Source organism: Pseudorca crassidens, chromosome 2, assembly GCF_039906515.1.
Source record: "Pseudorca crassidens isolate mPseCra1 chromosome 2, mPseCra1.hap1, whole genome shotgun sequence".
Taxonomy (NCBI): Eukaryota; Metazoa; Chordata; class Mammalia; order Artiodactyla; family Delphinidae; genus Pseudorca; species Pseudorca crassidens.
In genome coordinates, this window is record NC_090297.1 from 162,827,028 (window position 1) to 162,842,614 (window position 15,587).

General features: G+C 38.7%; 1 protein-coding gene and 1 pseudogene across 2 annotated transcripts in view; both read left to right on the top strand.

The window, feature by feature from the left end:
* Positions 1-9,465, top strand: part of ACBD3 (acyl-CoA binding domain containing 3) — a 34,528-nt gene extending 25,063 nt beyond the window's left edge. For both annotated transcript variants that reach the window (XM_067729589.1, XM_067729590.1), the window contains exons 6-8: positions 1,420-1,606; positions 3,521-3,805; positions 7,588-9,465. In XM_067729589.1, coding sequence (XP_067585690.1) covers positions 1,420-1,606; positions 3,521-3,805; positions 7,588-7,799 — 684 coding nt within the window. In that variant the 3' untranslated portion in view covers positions 7,800-9,465. The remainder of the gene's footprint in view (positions 1-1,419; positions 1,607-3,520; positions 3,806-7,587) is intronic.
* On the top strand, positions 7,838-9,726 carry LOC137219851 (uncharacterized; annotated as a pseudogene).
* The last annotated feature ends 5,861 nt before the right edge of the window (positions 9,727-15,587 follow it).

Consider the following 15,587-nt stretch of genomic DNA (forward strand, 5'->3'; position numbering starts at 1 on the left):
CTTCTCATTGCAGTGGCTTCTCTTGTTGCAGAGCATGGGCTCTAGGTGCGCAGGCTTCAGTAGTTGCAGCAGGCAGGCTCAGTAGTTGTGGTTCGCGGGCTTAGTTGCTCCGCGGCATGTGGGATCTTCCTGGACCAGGGATCGAACCCATGTCCCCTGCATTGGCAGGCGGATTCTTAACCACTGCGCCACCAGGGAAGACCCACAGGTAATGTCTTGATCTGGGCGTTGGTTACATGTGTATGTTTGGCTAATGAAAATTGATCAAGCTGTACATCTATGATTTGTATACTTTTCTATATGTACATCACAGTTCCCCCAAAAGTTACTCAAGTAATACTTCGGCATTTCTAGTAGTATTAATATTTATTCATCTTGATAGGAGAGGAATGCCCTAAAGTAGTTGTCCTTGAGATTTAAGATGTTTTTATTCTCCATTTTGACTCAGAGGACATTTTGATTTCATGTTTATGAATATACATATTTTAATCATAATTATGTAAACAGTGATGAATTTTCATTAAGAAAGTCTTTTTTTTTTTTTTTTTTTTGCGGTACTCGGCCTCTCACTGTTGTGGCCACCCCCGTTGCTGAGCACAGGCTCCGGACGCGCAGGCTCAGCGGCCATGGCTCACGGGCCCAGCCGCTCCGCGGCATGTGAGATCTTCCCGGACCGGGGCACGAACTCGTATCCCCTGCATCAGCAGGCGGACTCTCAACCACTGTGCCACCAGGGAAGCCCTAAGAAAGTCTTTTGACCTCAGACTCCATTTTATAAGCCTGTTTAATTTTTAGGTCAATATTTTTTACATGATTAACAGTTTGTAGTTTAATCGTGATAAGAATTTTTCTGTATATGGTTTACAGTGAAGATTTAATTTATTGATTACTTTTGTCCATATTTTGATTTGTTGGTTACTTTGGGGGCCCTTATCAGGTTTCACCAGTTATAGCTTCTGCCTTTATGAATTTTCTTCTGTGACCATTTATTTCTACCAAGTTTAATTTTTCTGATTCAAATTTTATGTATCTGAATTTTATCAAGTTTTTCTTTTATCAATTTTAAGAACAGATGTTACTGTGTTCAGTTTTTACCTATAATAATTTTATTTTGGGTTGATTATTTCTACCTACTTTAATTTTTCCTGGTTAGTTTTTCTAGTGATCCTCAGGTCACAAAAATGTGATCCTCAGTTACAGTTTTTTTGTCCACGTTAATATTTTGACATTTTTAGCTATCAGTTTGATATTGTGATACTAATATTCATTATAGATAGGGTAAAAACTGATAAAGTTTATTAGTAATTTCTTGGAGCTACTTGATGGGGCAAAAACATAGGGTCAGAATGCATTTCAGGGCAAATGTCCGGTTTATTAGCCCTCCTGGTCAGTGTATCTTCACTTTTTCTTGACTTATAGGCAGCATTACAGAAACAACAGGAAGTAGCAGTAGCTGGGGCTTCTTTGCCTGCATCATCAAAAGTGAATACAACTACGCCAAGTGATATGATGTCAGTGAATGGACAGGCCAAAACCCACACTGACAACTCTGAAAAAGAGCTTGAACCAGAAGCTGCAGAAGAAGCCCTGGAGAATGGACCAAAAGGTATGGTTTGGCATATGTGCTCTTCCATCCACATGCTGTAATTCAGACTTCATGAAAAGCAAAAGTCAGGAAGTCAGGTTAATTTGCTTTTGAGAGCAATTACATATTTGTGAGAATTGAATGCCTTTTCACTCTTTAGTCTGAATCTGGTGCTTCTGGTGACTCTTTGAATAGTTTAGAAGAGCAAATCAGATGTCCTTTGGACACTTTGGGTTGTCTTGTTGTATATATTGGTTTTCTGTCGCTGTGTGACACACTGTACCTGAATTTAGCAGCTTAAAATAATAAACATTTATTATCTCTCTCAGTTTCTGCGGGTCAGAAATTTGAGAGCTGCTTAGCTGAGTGGTGGTGGCTCTGGTCTCTCATGAGGTTGTAGTCAAGATGTCGGCTGGGACTGCAGTCACGTGAAGGCTTGACTGGGACTAGAGGCTCTGCTTCCAAAGTGGTTCCCTCCCATGACTGGCAAGTTCGTGCTGGCCGTTGGCAGGAGGGCCTCAATTCCTTGCCCCATGAAGCCTCTCCAAATGGCTGCTTGAGTGATCTCAACACAGTGGCTGGCTTCCCCCAGAGCACATGATGCAAAGGAAAACAAGGCAAAAGCGTCAGTGTCTTTTATGCCCTAGCTTTGGAAGTAATACATCCGCACTTCTGCCATATTCTGTTGGTCCTGATGCATTTTGGGTGGTAACCTTACAAGTACATGAATACCCACAGGAGAGGATCACTGGGGGCCATCTTGTAGATTGGCTACCATATATTTACAATATATTTTTGAGACAAAAGTACCATGTTACCAATAAGAATTTAGGTTTTCAAAGGTCTGCTTACCTTTTCATGGACAGCTCATTCATTCATTCAGCAATTGGTTGAAGATTTTCTGAGTGTTGGGCTACAGTGGTGAAACAAAATTACACACATAAAATGAGCATTGTGGCTATGGTAGGTACTGTGCTGGAGAGAAAGGTCTATTAATGATGTGAGAGCACATAATATGGGGGATATGACCTAGTTAGAGAGGTCACCAGAGGTTTGCCTGGGGGAAGGGACACTTGAGCTGAGAGATCTGAAGCAAGAGTAAGAGTTCACTAAGTAAAAAGGAAGAAGAGAACATTTCAGTGACGGTGATCAGAGATGGTGATGTGGTTCATAAGAAAGTTGATTTCAGAGTTCTTCCTTGTTCTTTTTAGAACAAGTAACAGAAAATAGTTTCAGAAAAGACCTTGAAATACCTTGGTTCACACAGCCCCCCCCTTTTTTTCCCTATTAAGAGTTCACCAGTATTTTCAAATGAATCTTTTGTCAAAGGCTCTGTGAATAACTCTGGAAAACCTGTTGAGTACACGTAGATACTGCTCAGTAACAAGACTTCACCCATTTTTACTCAGTCGCTAGTGGTTCCCTTCCTATCCAAGTTTTTCTCTTTCTTTGAGTTCTTTTAGAATAGCCCCTCCCCTAGAACTTTGGTTTACTCTGAGGTCAAGACTTTTTTCTGACAGAGAGACTGAAGTCAAAGCCCACCTTTCTTTGTTCACATCCAAAAATGAATTTATTTCAAGTTCAGATCTCTCTTCTTTGTTAGCATGTTTCCCTATCTCCAGCTAGGAAGTTTCCAAGGTCATTCTTCATGGTCATGCCCTTATGCAATTAGAGTGTTGGGAAAAATACTCCTTAAGACTATGGATTGCATTTATTACTTAAAGTGGTATGATGACCTCTAAATACCTGTGGCATTGTTAAATGTAGTAATTTGCGGGGAGACTTCCATGGGGAGGCTTTTAAAGTCCTCAATCTGAGGTAGACCAGATTGCACTTGGTGCCCTCATGTGTCTGAGCAGGTCATCCTGTGCAAATGTTGCTGCCTACTGGTGAAGGCTCATCCTCTTTAGCCTTTGTAATTCCTGTTGCCTTTAGAATCTCTTCCAGTAATAGCAGCTCCATCCATGTGGACACGACCCCAGATCAAAGACTTTAAAGAGAAGATTCGGCAGGATGCGGATTCTGTGATTACAGTGGGCCGAGGAGAAGTAGTCACTGTTCGAGTACCCACCCATGAAGAAGGATCATATCTGTTTTGGGAATTTGCTACAGACAATTATGACATTGGGTTTGGGGTGTATTTTGAATGGACAGACTCTCCAAACACTGCTGTCAGCGTGCATGTCAGTGAGTCCAGCGATGACGACGAGGAGGAAGAAGGTAGAGCCATTGGTCCATATTTAGTAGCTGGGTTGTGTGTTGGCAAAAATGCTAGCAGTTCAGATGTCAGCCAGCCATATGCTTCCTAACTAACACTTCCTGGACGGGAATCAGTCGCTTCGTTAGTGGGACATTGGGCTGAAAAGATTGTGAGAGAAACTAGCCTCTTAAGGGTCTGGGGCCTGAACGTGAATTTTTTTAAACACCAGGAAGGTCTATTTGACAGTTTATTTTACCGCTTTCTGAATGCTGTTTTACTTCCAGCCTTGTGTGTTGAAAAGCCAAATGTGCAAGGCCATTTTGAAAAATTTTAGAAGAGCAAGCAAGAAATTCTGCCAACTCTGGAATTTATTTAAATTTATATTTCTGATATCAGCTTTTTAGGTTGTTTTTCTAAGATTTATTTTCTCTAACTAGACAAAATAGAGTGTTTCCAATGACCGTCTAAACTATCTTGGTCTAGGAAGTAGGTTGTGAAATGTATTGCTTACTAATTGAGAAGGTGGTCTCTTCAGTTTTGTTATCCAGAAAGGTTAGAACGCAGGGCTTTTGTACACACCTAGTAAGCACTTAGGTATTTGTTAACTTGACTGAGAGTAATATGGAAAGAGTGCCCTGACTGGGAGAATGGAAAAGCACCTTCAATTCTGGCCCTAACTAACCTTTTAGGTGACTTGTAAACAAACTGCTTATTCTTGAAGAGTGCTGGTAATCACAGAGACTCCATTGGGATATGTTTAAAGAGGTAGTTGTTGGAAGGTGCATGGAGCGGGGCTAAAAGTTCAATCAGCTTTTGATATACAAGTTCAGTTACATCACCAAGACAGTCTAGGCCCTTTAAGGTCGTGTATGGCAACACACACACATGGGCCAGTGTCATTTAGGAGCTACTTTGTCTTACATGGCATTTTGTTTTCAGCAAATCTTTATTTCTAAGTACCACCAGCAAGGTAAAGCATTGCCCATAAATACTACTAACGGAACCAGAAAGAAAAAAAATGTAAGAATGAGGAAAAAAAAAAGAAAAGGTGAGAGAGAGACCTGAGATTGCAGGGCAGGTGCCACTACCATTGTCTTAATGCCCCTCAGCAACATCAGGACCAGTAACTAAGCCATTTACTAGCCTTTCTGATGCACATGGGGACTCATTAAAATCAGATGGTTTGCAAATGTTTGGGAAGGGAAGTTTGGTTTTTTTTTCTTTTTAAATTTAATTTTATTTATTTTTTATACAGCAGGCTCTTATTATCTATTTTATACATATTAGTGTATACCTGTCAAGGGAAGGGAAGTTTTTGTTGCATGTGCAAATTACTGTACTTTGTGAATAGTAAGAAGAATTCTCTGTTAAGAAACGGGTTGAGGTAATATATTTCTCCTGGCTTGTAAGCCAGGTAGCTTTTAAAGGAGATTACTTCCTAGTCTGAGCCCTCAGCTGATTATCATTTTGGGGTTATTGCTGTTGGGAAGAGCACTGGTAAAAATGCCTGGGGTCCAGTTCCTGACTAGAGGTAAGACATCCTTGACCTTTGCTCTAATGTATGATAGCCCTCAAATGGAAAATAGCATTACCTATCCTTGTGCTGTTCCTAATCATAAAATGATTTGCAACTAAAACTAACCCATTAAAACCTCTACATTAACAGTAACTACAGTGAGGGGAGTTCCCTGGTGGCCTAGTGGTTAGGATTCCGGGCTTTTACTACCATGGCCCGGGTTTTCAGTTCCTGGTCAGAGAACTGAGATCCTGCAAGCTGTGTGGTGTGGCCAAAAAAAAACAAAAAAAAAGTGCAACACTGAGGATTTATTGCTCCCCAGGATTGTTTCCTAAGAGTGAGCCTGTCTCCTTTTTGAAGATTTATCTCACAAATGGCTTTTAGCCATATGCCTCCTTATGGAGGCTACTGTGCCACCATGTCTTATCCACACTGTGTATTTTATTTTATAGGGGGTCGTTTTAGCTTGGTTTAAGATGGAAGAGGAGTCCAGTTTTTTTGTTTGTTGCTTTAGTTTTTCTCCATTAGGTCTTGAAAGATAGAAAGATGGAGGAGTTTGTTTTCTCTGAAGAAAACATAATGGTAATCCATCATCCTGCTGTAGTTCTCCACTTGATTGTTTCCAGGTCTCAAGTCTTTGCTTAGATTGATGAAAGATGCATTGTTCGTCTATCCCAGTAACCTTTAGTTTTATAGATTTTGAACAAAATTTGGATCTTGAATTAGTGGGGCCTGATAATCTGTTTCATGGATATTCTTATGGGCAATAGTGTATAATTTGAATGGCTTGTATTTCGCATTTGCAAATGGAGGACATTTAATTTTCAAGTAGTATTGCTGTGATAAAGCAAATCTGACTTGGGCCCGTTTATAAGTGTCATCTACTTTTTTTTTTTTTTTTTTGTGGTACGTGGGCCTCTCACTGCTGTGGCCTCTCCCGTTGCCGAGCTCCAGACGCGCAGGCTCAGCGGCCATGGCTCACAGGCCCAGCCGCTCCACGGCATGTGGGATCTTCCCGGACCAGGGCACGAACCCGTGTCCCCTGCATCGGCAGGCGGACTCTCAACCACTGCACCACCAGGGAAGCCCTCATCTACTTTTTTAAAATAAACTTTTCATTTTAGAATAGGTTCAGATTTACAGAAGTATTGGAAAGATAATACAAAGAGTTCCTATATACCCGACAACCCAGTTTCCCCTATTATTAACACCTTGCATTGTACTGTGGTATGTTCATCATAGCTCATGGACCAATATTGATACATTATTAACTAAAGTCCATATTTATTCACATTTCCTTAATTTTTCCTAATGTTCCAGGATCCCATCCAGGATGCCACATTACAGTCACCACGTCTCCTTAAGCTCCTCTAGACTGTGAGAGTTTCTTAGACCTTCCTGGTTTAAATTCCTAATAGTGGCCCATTGACAGGCGTCACATAATTGACTCATGTCTCTGTAATTCATTCTGTCATGTTGTAAACCTGAAAGTCTTTTAAAATCTATGCTGAGTATTCCCTTGATCTATTTTCCTTGAGGCTGTTTATATTTAATATGTTAAACTGAAACTTTTAAACTGGTTCATAGTTCTCATTCCTATAGGTTTCTACAGGTATTTTTTTTTTTCCTAACCTCATATCGTTACAGTTCAGAAAACTATAAACTGGGGCAAACCTAGAATCAGAGCTTATTTTTTGCCACTGAGATCATCCCTGGGTTTCACAGGCCTAGTGAAAATAATTGAATTTTCAGAGTGTCTGTGAATGTCTACCTCTCTAGTGTGGTTTTCTCATTTTACTCTTTATATTTCAGATAAATAGAAAATAATAGTCCTCATAAGCTCCCTTCCCACCTTCCTAAAACAAGAGAGGACTTTCATATTGTTGAGAAGAGGAGGATCAGAGTAACATTTTCCGTGGTCTCACTCAGATCAGTGAGATTCCACCTGTTGGGAGGAATTAGGAATTGAGTGGATGTGGATGGGAAAAAGTGGGGCTCAGAAATAGGAGCAATGGTCTGAGTACAGAGAGGGAGAGAGGATGCTGACTGCTGCCACCACCAGATGTTTGCCACTGGGCTTCCAGGGCCCAGACAGTGCTTGGTACACATAGCAGCTGCTCAGGTATAGAAGGAATCAACACATGTTTGCCTGCAGAAGTTGTAGCATGGATTGAGAGAATTCCTAATGAGCAGTTTCTCAAAGAAAGGATGGAGTTTAAGATGCTTGAGGCAAATGTGGTTTTCCTGGATCTGTTCACAGTGACGTGTCTCTATTCTTTCTCACAGAAAACATCAGTTCTGAAGAGAAAGCCAAAAAGAATGCCAACAAGCCTCTACTGGACGAGATTGTGCCTGTGTACCGACGGGACTGTCATGAAGAGGTGTATGCTGGCAGCCACCAATATCCAGGGAGAGGAGTCTACCTCCTTAAGTTTGACAACTCCTACTCTTTGTGGAGGTCAAAATCGGTCTACTACAGAGTCTATTATACTAGATAAAGATGTTACAGAGTCTGGAGTCTAGGGTTGGGCAGAAGATGGCATTTAATTTGGAAATATCCTTTGACTTTTGTGGAGCATTGCAGTCTGTGTTTACCCTATTGATTTTGGTCTGATGGTTTGTGACTCTTCTTGGGAATCAGGATTTCCTTGAAACTCTTGAGCATTAGTACTTTGGGGTTAAAGGGACTCCTCAGACTCATCCAGCCCTTTGGTGCTGACCAGCAGAGTCACAAGTGGATACTGACGTTACATGAGCTACATGTTAAATTTTTAAAGTCTCCGAAATAAAATAGCTCAGCATTGACCCCACCTGGCTGATGGTTAGTGCATTGCTGCCTGCTCTGTGTTTTATGAGAGCACTTAGTTCCTTTACAGTGCCCTCTGAGTTGAAATCCTTTGTTAATAGTCTACATGAGGTACATCTGACTTTGATCGAAGGTCACCATTTTTAAAACTTAAAAACTTAAGACCTCACGGATTATAATAGAAAAAGAAATTGCCTCAACTTGATCTTGTTCCGAATGACCCAGATTGTTTTTGCTTTGGGTGCAGCTATTTAGTTCGGAGTTATGTTACAGATAATTATTTTCTGAATAATCTTAATATAGAATGTTCAAACCTGATTGATAATTGAAGTATCAAGATGCATAGAACACTTCAAACATCCCTCTTAGCAAGCCTCCACAAACTCTTGGCCCTTTTCTCTTAATCTGGTATTCATAACTACCAGTAGCAATGCAAAGTTAATTCATTTTTGCCTTGATTTGGCTTTATAGAGCATCTCAAATTGAAACTGTTTGCTACACAAGCATCTAGTTAGGGATTTTGTAAACTTAAAATGACACCTACTGAATTGAAATATATAAAATCATTTAAATATAACTCAGTGTATGGGGAATAACATTGCACTAATATGGAAATCACTGCCAGAGACAGTCCGTTTTCTTTTGATTTGATACTACTTAGGCATACACCCTACATGATTCCAGTTGGGAATTACGAGAAAGAGCTGGAAATGCGTATGCCTGTACTTAAGTTTTTTTATAGCTTTAATCTATATTATGTCTTCATTGATGGAAAGAGGTACATCTTTGTTTTCCTTACTGAAAACAAATATGGATTAACTGCCTCAAATTTGTATAAGTGATTGACTCGTCTGGAGATTCTTGTTTTCAGAAGGGAGGGTGGTATAGATAGAAAAATCACAAAGATGGCAATATACACATAATGCTGTTATTATATGTTATTACTGAAATACTTAGATTTTTAAAATTTCAAATCACAAATCACTTCTTGTCGGAGGGTTTCCATTGATTAGCTGCAGTGTATACAATTCACTACATATGGGGCTGTTTGTTTTTTGTGTGCTGCATTTCTTTCTGTTTTTCAGTACCTGGTTTTGTACATATCTAACTCTGTTCTCTTTTGGTTGTTCAGAAACTGGATTATTTTCTCCTAAGCGATGCTTAATGTGTGTTTTTTAATTTTGATTTCAGTAGTCCCAGCTTATGGATGTCCGTACTGTTACACCAGAAGGTTTGTCAAGCTGTCCATCAGCTCTCATGTGTACATGGTATAGAAACCTTGGGGTTAGGCACTTCCTGGCTTTTTTTTTAATGAGAAAACACTGTATTTAAAATGTAAAATAAACTTTTAAAAAGCAGGCACTAATATATATTTCTTCCAGCCTTTGATTACAGATTTTTCCTTGCACATGTTAAGATGAATTATCCTCCAAAAATATTGTTCTTGGGAGCAGTGTATGTTACTTGACATAGCAGCAATTCCTGTCACATGTTCATGTCAGAACATTTTTGGTTTTAAACTTTTTTATTGCCTTTGGCTGTTGGTTAGTATATTACAAGTGCGATTTCAAAAAGATCTTGAAAATAATATATTTAATCAATTAAAATGTTTATCTGTATCTTGTTGATGTTTCATTAATATAGTTACTCTTTGAAGCATTAGTTCTGTATTTCATCATTTGGGTAGGACAAGAAATGTTTTAAATGATCTTTTCTGTTTTAGAAAGTTAAACAACAACAAACTTTCTGGCTAATTATTTCGTTTCTGCTGTGAATTACCCTAGTTTGTTCAAATAGGTTAACAGTTTTTCAGACTTCTTGATGGAAGGGAAAGCGCTGACTTTTCTTATTGACAGTGACATTATAAAAGTATTTCCCCTTCCAAACCATTTGTGTACCATGTTCCTTGAAGACGGAATATGCTCCTTTAAAATATCTCCTGAGGTGTGGTGCCTGGGAAGCAGCAATGAGAGGCATGCCCCAGTCAGTGTGATGTGGAGTGCCACAAACCGTTCTAAAAATGACCCCACTGAAATGCACGGTCACTTGGACATCAATTTTTTTTTCTCCTTTGGAAATTTGGAGAGGCTAGATGAAGTTACCATCTTTTTTTCTTCCTTTCTGTATAGTTTGTTGCTACCATGAAGGCAGATCATGGAACAGTTAAGGAGAGTTGTTGATGTGTGAGCACATCTTAGAAACCATGCTACCGAGTCTTGACCATCTGCTTTATGGAAGAGAAGAAACAATTAGTTCAAAATAGCAAATGATTGCTAATAATTCCTTGGGACTTAGAGTGCAGTAGTCTATAGCCAAAGCCATCTTTGTTTGTGTCCCCAGCTTCTTCTCAGTTCAGCACTTCTGTCAGCAACCTAAAAATGTATGCATGTATTCTTGGGGTAGCACAAATCCTAATTTCATTTCCATTCACTAACTTTTCAAAATGTGTATGAATCAATATTGGACTTTAATCTCCATACATTTGCCTAGGGTTCCTCAACTTTCTTATTGAAAGTTTTTTAAGACCAAGTTGATTATTGTCCTTTCAACACCCTTATTTTGAGTTTATTGCATTTTTTCAGTTGCTTATTATATTGCTTGATTTGTTTTGTAATTAGAGATGTAAGCACTAGCTCTGTGTTTATTAGTTGACAGGTCACTTGTAAGTTGCAAATTGATTAGGGTACTTAATTTAGTACAGAAAACTAAGTGGCTGACTTTTTCAGAACTGACATTGGCATTTGGACTCAGGCAGTCCAAACATGGGGTAAACGTGTAAACTGAGCAGTTAACTCATCTGTGTTGAAAGCTTGTGTGTGGTTGCTTAGTTCAACCCTATGGTGAACTGGTGATTTGCCGGTCTGTTTCTGAAAAGAGCAAGTACAAATTTGATTACAAATGCCGATTTTTTTTTAACCTTTCTTTATTGGCATATCTGTACAATTATAACAATTTTTACCCTTTTCTAAGATCATTAATTTAAATATATCCAGTATGAAGGTAACATAACTTTGGGGGGGGCATGGCAAAATGCAGAAATATAAACATGTTTTTCAAAAGGCCTGCATTTTGCACTTAAAATTTCAGGTTGCGTTTTGGAGAACATTTCCTGTTAGTAGGTATGGGTCTACTGTGTTCTTTCAATCTGCTCTATGTTCTTCTGTGGAGTGGCTCTTTGGCCGTTTTTGTTAGTGAACATTTTTGGTTACTTCTGGTTTTTTTCTTGTAAATGGTGTTCCAGTGAACACTCTTTTATATGTCTCTGCATATGTGCATGACTTTTTCAAGAGTAATACCAAGTAGTGGAATAGTGGAATTGCTGGATAAGTTCTGTGCTTTTTTTTTTTTTTGGCCGCATCACATGGCATGTGGGATCTCAGTTCCCCGATTGAACCTGCACCCCCTGTATTGGAAGCACGGAGTCTTAACCACTGGACTGCCAGGGAAGTCCAGTTCTGTGCACTTTTAATTTTAATTGTCCTCCAAAGTGACTGAACTAATTTTCCCTCTAATACACTATGGTGGGTAGCGTCTGAGAATACTGTTTTTTTCTCTTTTAACACTTGATATTATCAGACTTAAGTTTTGGTTAATCTGATGGGTGAAAAATGGAGTTTCATTTTGTGTGTTTCCCTGATAACCAGTAAGATTAAGCATCCATTTTTATTGTTAATATGTATTTCTTCTCCTATAAATTGCCTGTTTATGTCCTTTACCTATTTTCAGTTGGGTAATTTTATATTGATTAATTAGCATTTAAAAAAATAGTTCGTATACTTATCATACATTATATGTAAGTATTTTCTCCCAGTTTATTGCTAGTCTGTTAATTTTGTTTATGGTGTTTTTGGTGTGTGTATATGTCTGTTTGGTCATAGAAGTTATAACCTGTGTTGTCAATTTTATTCAGTTTTTTCCTTTATGGCTTTTGCTTGTTTCCATATATATATGAGTTTGTCTGTGAACTTTGTTCCATTTATCTGTTTGACCATGTATGTGCTAATACTACGCTTTGAATACCTGTAGGTTTAAAACATATTTTGATACAAGGTGAATCTCCTCTGTTCTTTTGATACTTTTTCTTGGCTATTTTTGTACCTTTCTTGCATATGAATTTAATCATTAGGGTGTCATATTGATATTTCATGAAAAATCTTGTTGGGATTTACAATACTGTGTTGAATTTCTAGATTAATTGGTAGAGCTTCAGCCACTGATTTTTAGTGTAGTTTAGATTGCCTTTCTAAAGAAAGGTGGATAGTTCTTTGTTCTTAAATGGTAATTTCAGTAGAAGAAATGGAAAATACAACCCTTAAGTGGTCTTTCCTGCCATAATTAATTAGAATACTGGCTAATCTGGGACAACAGAGACTCAAAAATAAAGTAGTTCAGATAAGATAGTTGCTGTCTCATACAGGCCAAAGGAGGCAAGTGTTGCAGGGCAGGTGGGCTGCAGTATTTGATGAAGTGATTGAGAGCCCCAGATTCCTAAAATGTTACTGCTCCAGCGTCCTGGGGGACATTGTTTCTGTGTGCATGGTTAGACTCAGGCTTGCTGGGATTACATTCCCGATTCAGCTAGGGTGGGGGGAGGGGATCATGACTAGTTTTAAAGAGAAAACGCCTATTTCTTTTTATTTTCCATTAGCAAGTACTTAAGTTACACGGCCGTCTCTAGCTGGGCAGTCTTGTGCACAGCCAAAACTTGGAACTTGGAGAGGGGTGAGTGTGTTTATTATGAAAAGGAATGGATTCTAGTGGACAGTGAGCAGACTTGGATTTATCAAGTGAGTTTTTTTTTAACAGTATTTTATTTTATTTTTTTTAATTAATTTTATTTTTGGCTACATTGGGTCTTTGTTGCTGCATGCGGGCTTTCTCTAGTTGCGCGAGCAGGGGCTACTCTTCATTGCAGTGCGCGGGCTTCTCACTGCAGTGGCTTCTCTCGTTGCGGAGCACGGGCTCTAGGTGCAAGGGCTTCAGTAGTTGTGTTGTGCGGGCTCAGTAGTTGTGGCGCACGGGCTTAGTTGCTCTGCAGCATGTGGGATCTTCCTGGAGCAGGGATCGAACCCGTGTCCCCTGCGTTGGCAGGTGGATTCTTAACCAGTGCGCCACCAGGGAAGTCCCCAAGTGAGTTTTAAAATATTGATTTAAAAAAAAAATCATTGATTTTTTTTTCCATTATAAAAGCCGTACCCATTTACTATAGAAGATTTAGACAGTATACATAGGTGAAAAGAATAAAATTATAAACCTACCACTAGGAGATAATAGTTATCATTTGGAAATTTTCCTTCTGATCTTTTTTTCTAATTTTCAATTACGATATAATTCTAGTGTACATTAAAGTATAGAGCATAACATGACTACTCATGTACCCAGCACCCCCTTTGGTCATATTTGCCATTTTGCCTTATTTGCTTCAGATCTTGTCTAATTAAATACAACATTAATGAAAGAGTTTGAGCCTTGTGTACCTTTCCCTGATTACCAATCCTCTTTCTTCCTCCCAAAGATAATCATTATTCTGATTTTTATGTTTATCATTCCATATGCCTTTTTTTTTAAAAAAAATATTTATTTATTTTTGGCTGCATTGGGTCTTCGTTGCTGTGCACGGGCTTTCTCTAGTTGGCGGCGAGCAGGGGCTGCTCTTCGTTGTGGCGCACAGGCTTCTCATTGTGGTGGCTTCTCTTGTTGTGGAGCACGGTCTCTAGGCATGAGGGTTTCAGTAGTTGTGGCACGCGAGCTCAGTAGTTGTGGCTTGCAGGCTCTAGAGCACAGGCTCAGTAGTTGTCACGCACGGGCTTAGTTGCTCCGCGGCATGTGAGATCTTCCCAGACCAGGGCTTGAACCTGTGTCCCCTGCATTGGCAGGCCACTGTGCCACGAGGGAAATCCCCTGTATGCCTTTTATAATAATGTATGTTGCCAGAAAAGTTTGATTGCCAGAATAGTACGGTTTTACAGAATGCTTTTGAATTTTATATAAATTTTGATATCATTTGATAGTTTGTTTTTTCTAATCTGCATTGTTTTTAGTGATTACCTTCATATAGCTCTATGCTTAGAGTAATCCATCATGTGGATACTACATAACGCCATGTAGTCATTCTCCTGCTGTCGGATGTTTAGGGTTTTTTCAGGTTTCCACTCTTATAAATATTCTTGTACATGTCTACTTATGCTCATGTGCAAGAGTTTCTCTAGTGTACATATCAGGAAATAGAATTAAGTCATAAGCTACATGGATCTTCAACTATTCTGGATAACGCAGAATTACTCTTCAAATGATTGTGCCAATTTAAACTCCCAAAAGCAATATACAAGGGTGCCTGTGTTCCACATCTTTACTGACAGTTGTCAGATTTTGTACTTACCAATTGGATGGATATGAAACGAATCTCATGTGTGGTTTAATTGCACGTCCTTAATAACCAGTGAGGATAAGCATTTCTTCATGTTACTGGCCTTTTGTGAAGTCCATATTTATATCCTTTATCCATTCTCTTGTGTTTTTTCTTGATTTTGAGAGTACTTTAAATATTCTGGATCCTACAATTTATTTTTGGTCATGTGCATCACAAGTAACTGGTGTCACACTTCAGGTTGTCTTTTTACTTTATTTATAATGTCTTTTACTATTTAGAAGTTTTTACTTTAAATTTATTAAACTTTCATGGTTTGTGTTTTCCATATCTACTTTAAGAAGTTTTCCTCAGCCCTGAGGATGTAAAGATTCTCCTCTGTACTTTAAAATGTACTTTAAAATGTGTTTTGCGTTAGGTCTCAAGTACACGTTAAATTTATTTTTGATGTGAAGTAGGAGTTATTAATTGATTTTTCTATAGGGATAACTAAAATTATTCCACTATCATTCATAAACTAGTTATCCTGTGTGTATTTTTATATTTATTATTTATATGAGTCTGATATATACAGAAAAAATATATATATATATATATTCATACTATATATGTACAACAGCTTATATAAAAATTAGCTTCTCACCCTGTCCCCAGCCATCCAAGGATTCAAACTTTGCTCCCTGAAGGCAACCAGTATTACCAGTTTCATGTGTATTATGCATATCCAAGTAAATAAGTACATACTTATAAATTCTCCCCTACTGTATATACTCTACAACTTTTTCCAACTTAAAGACTTACTTTTGTAATCTTATATCAATACATAATAGCTTCATTCATTTTTTTAAAGACTCAGAATATTTATCTTTTGCCTATTATTTTTTTTAATTTTATTTATTTATTTTTGGCTGCGTTGGGTCTTCGTTGCTGTGCACGGACTTTCTCTAGTTGCAACAGGCAGGGACTACTCTTTGTTGCGGTGCGCGGGCTTCTCATTGCAGTGGCTTCTCTTGTTGCAGAGCACGGGCTCTAGGTGCGTGGGCTTCAGTAGTTGTGGCATGTGCACTCAGCAGTTGTGGCTTGCGGGCTCTGGAGCGCAGGCTCAGCAGTTGT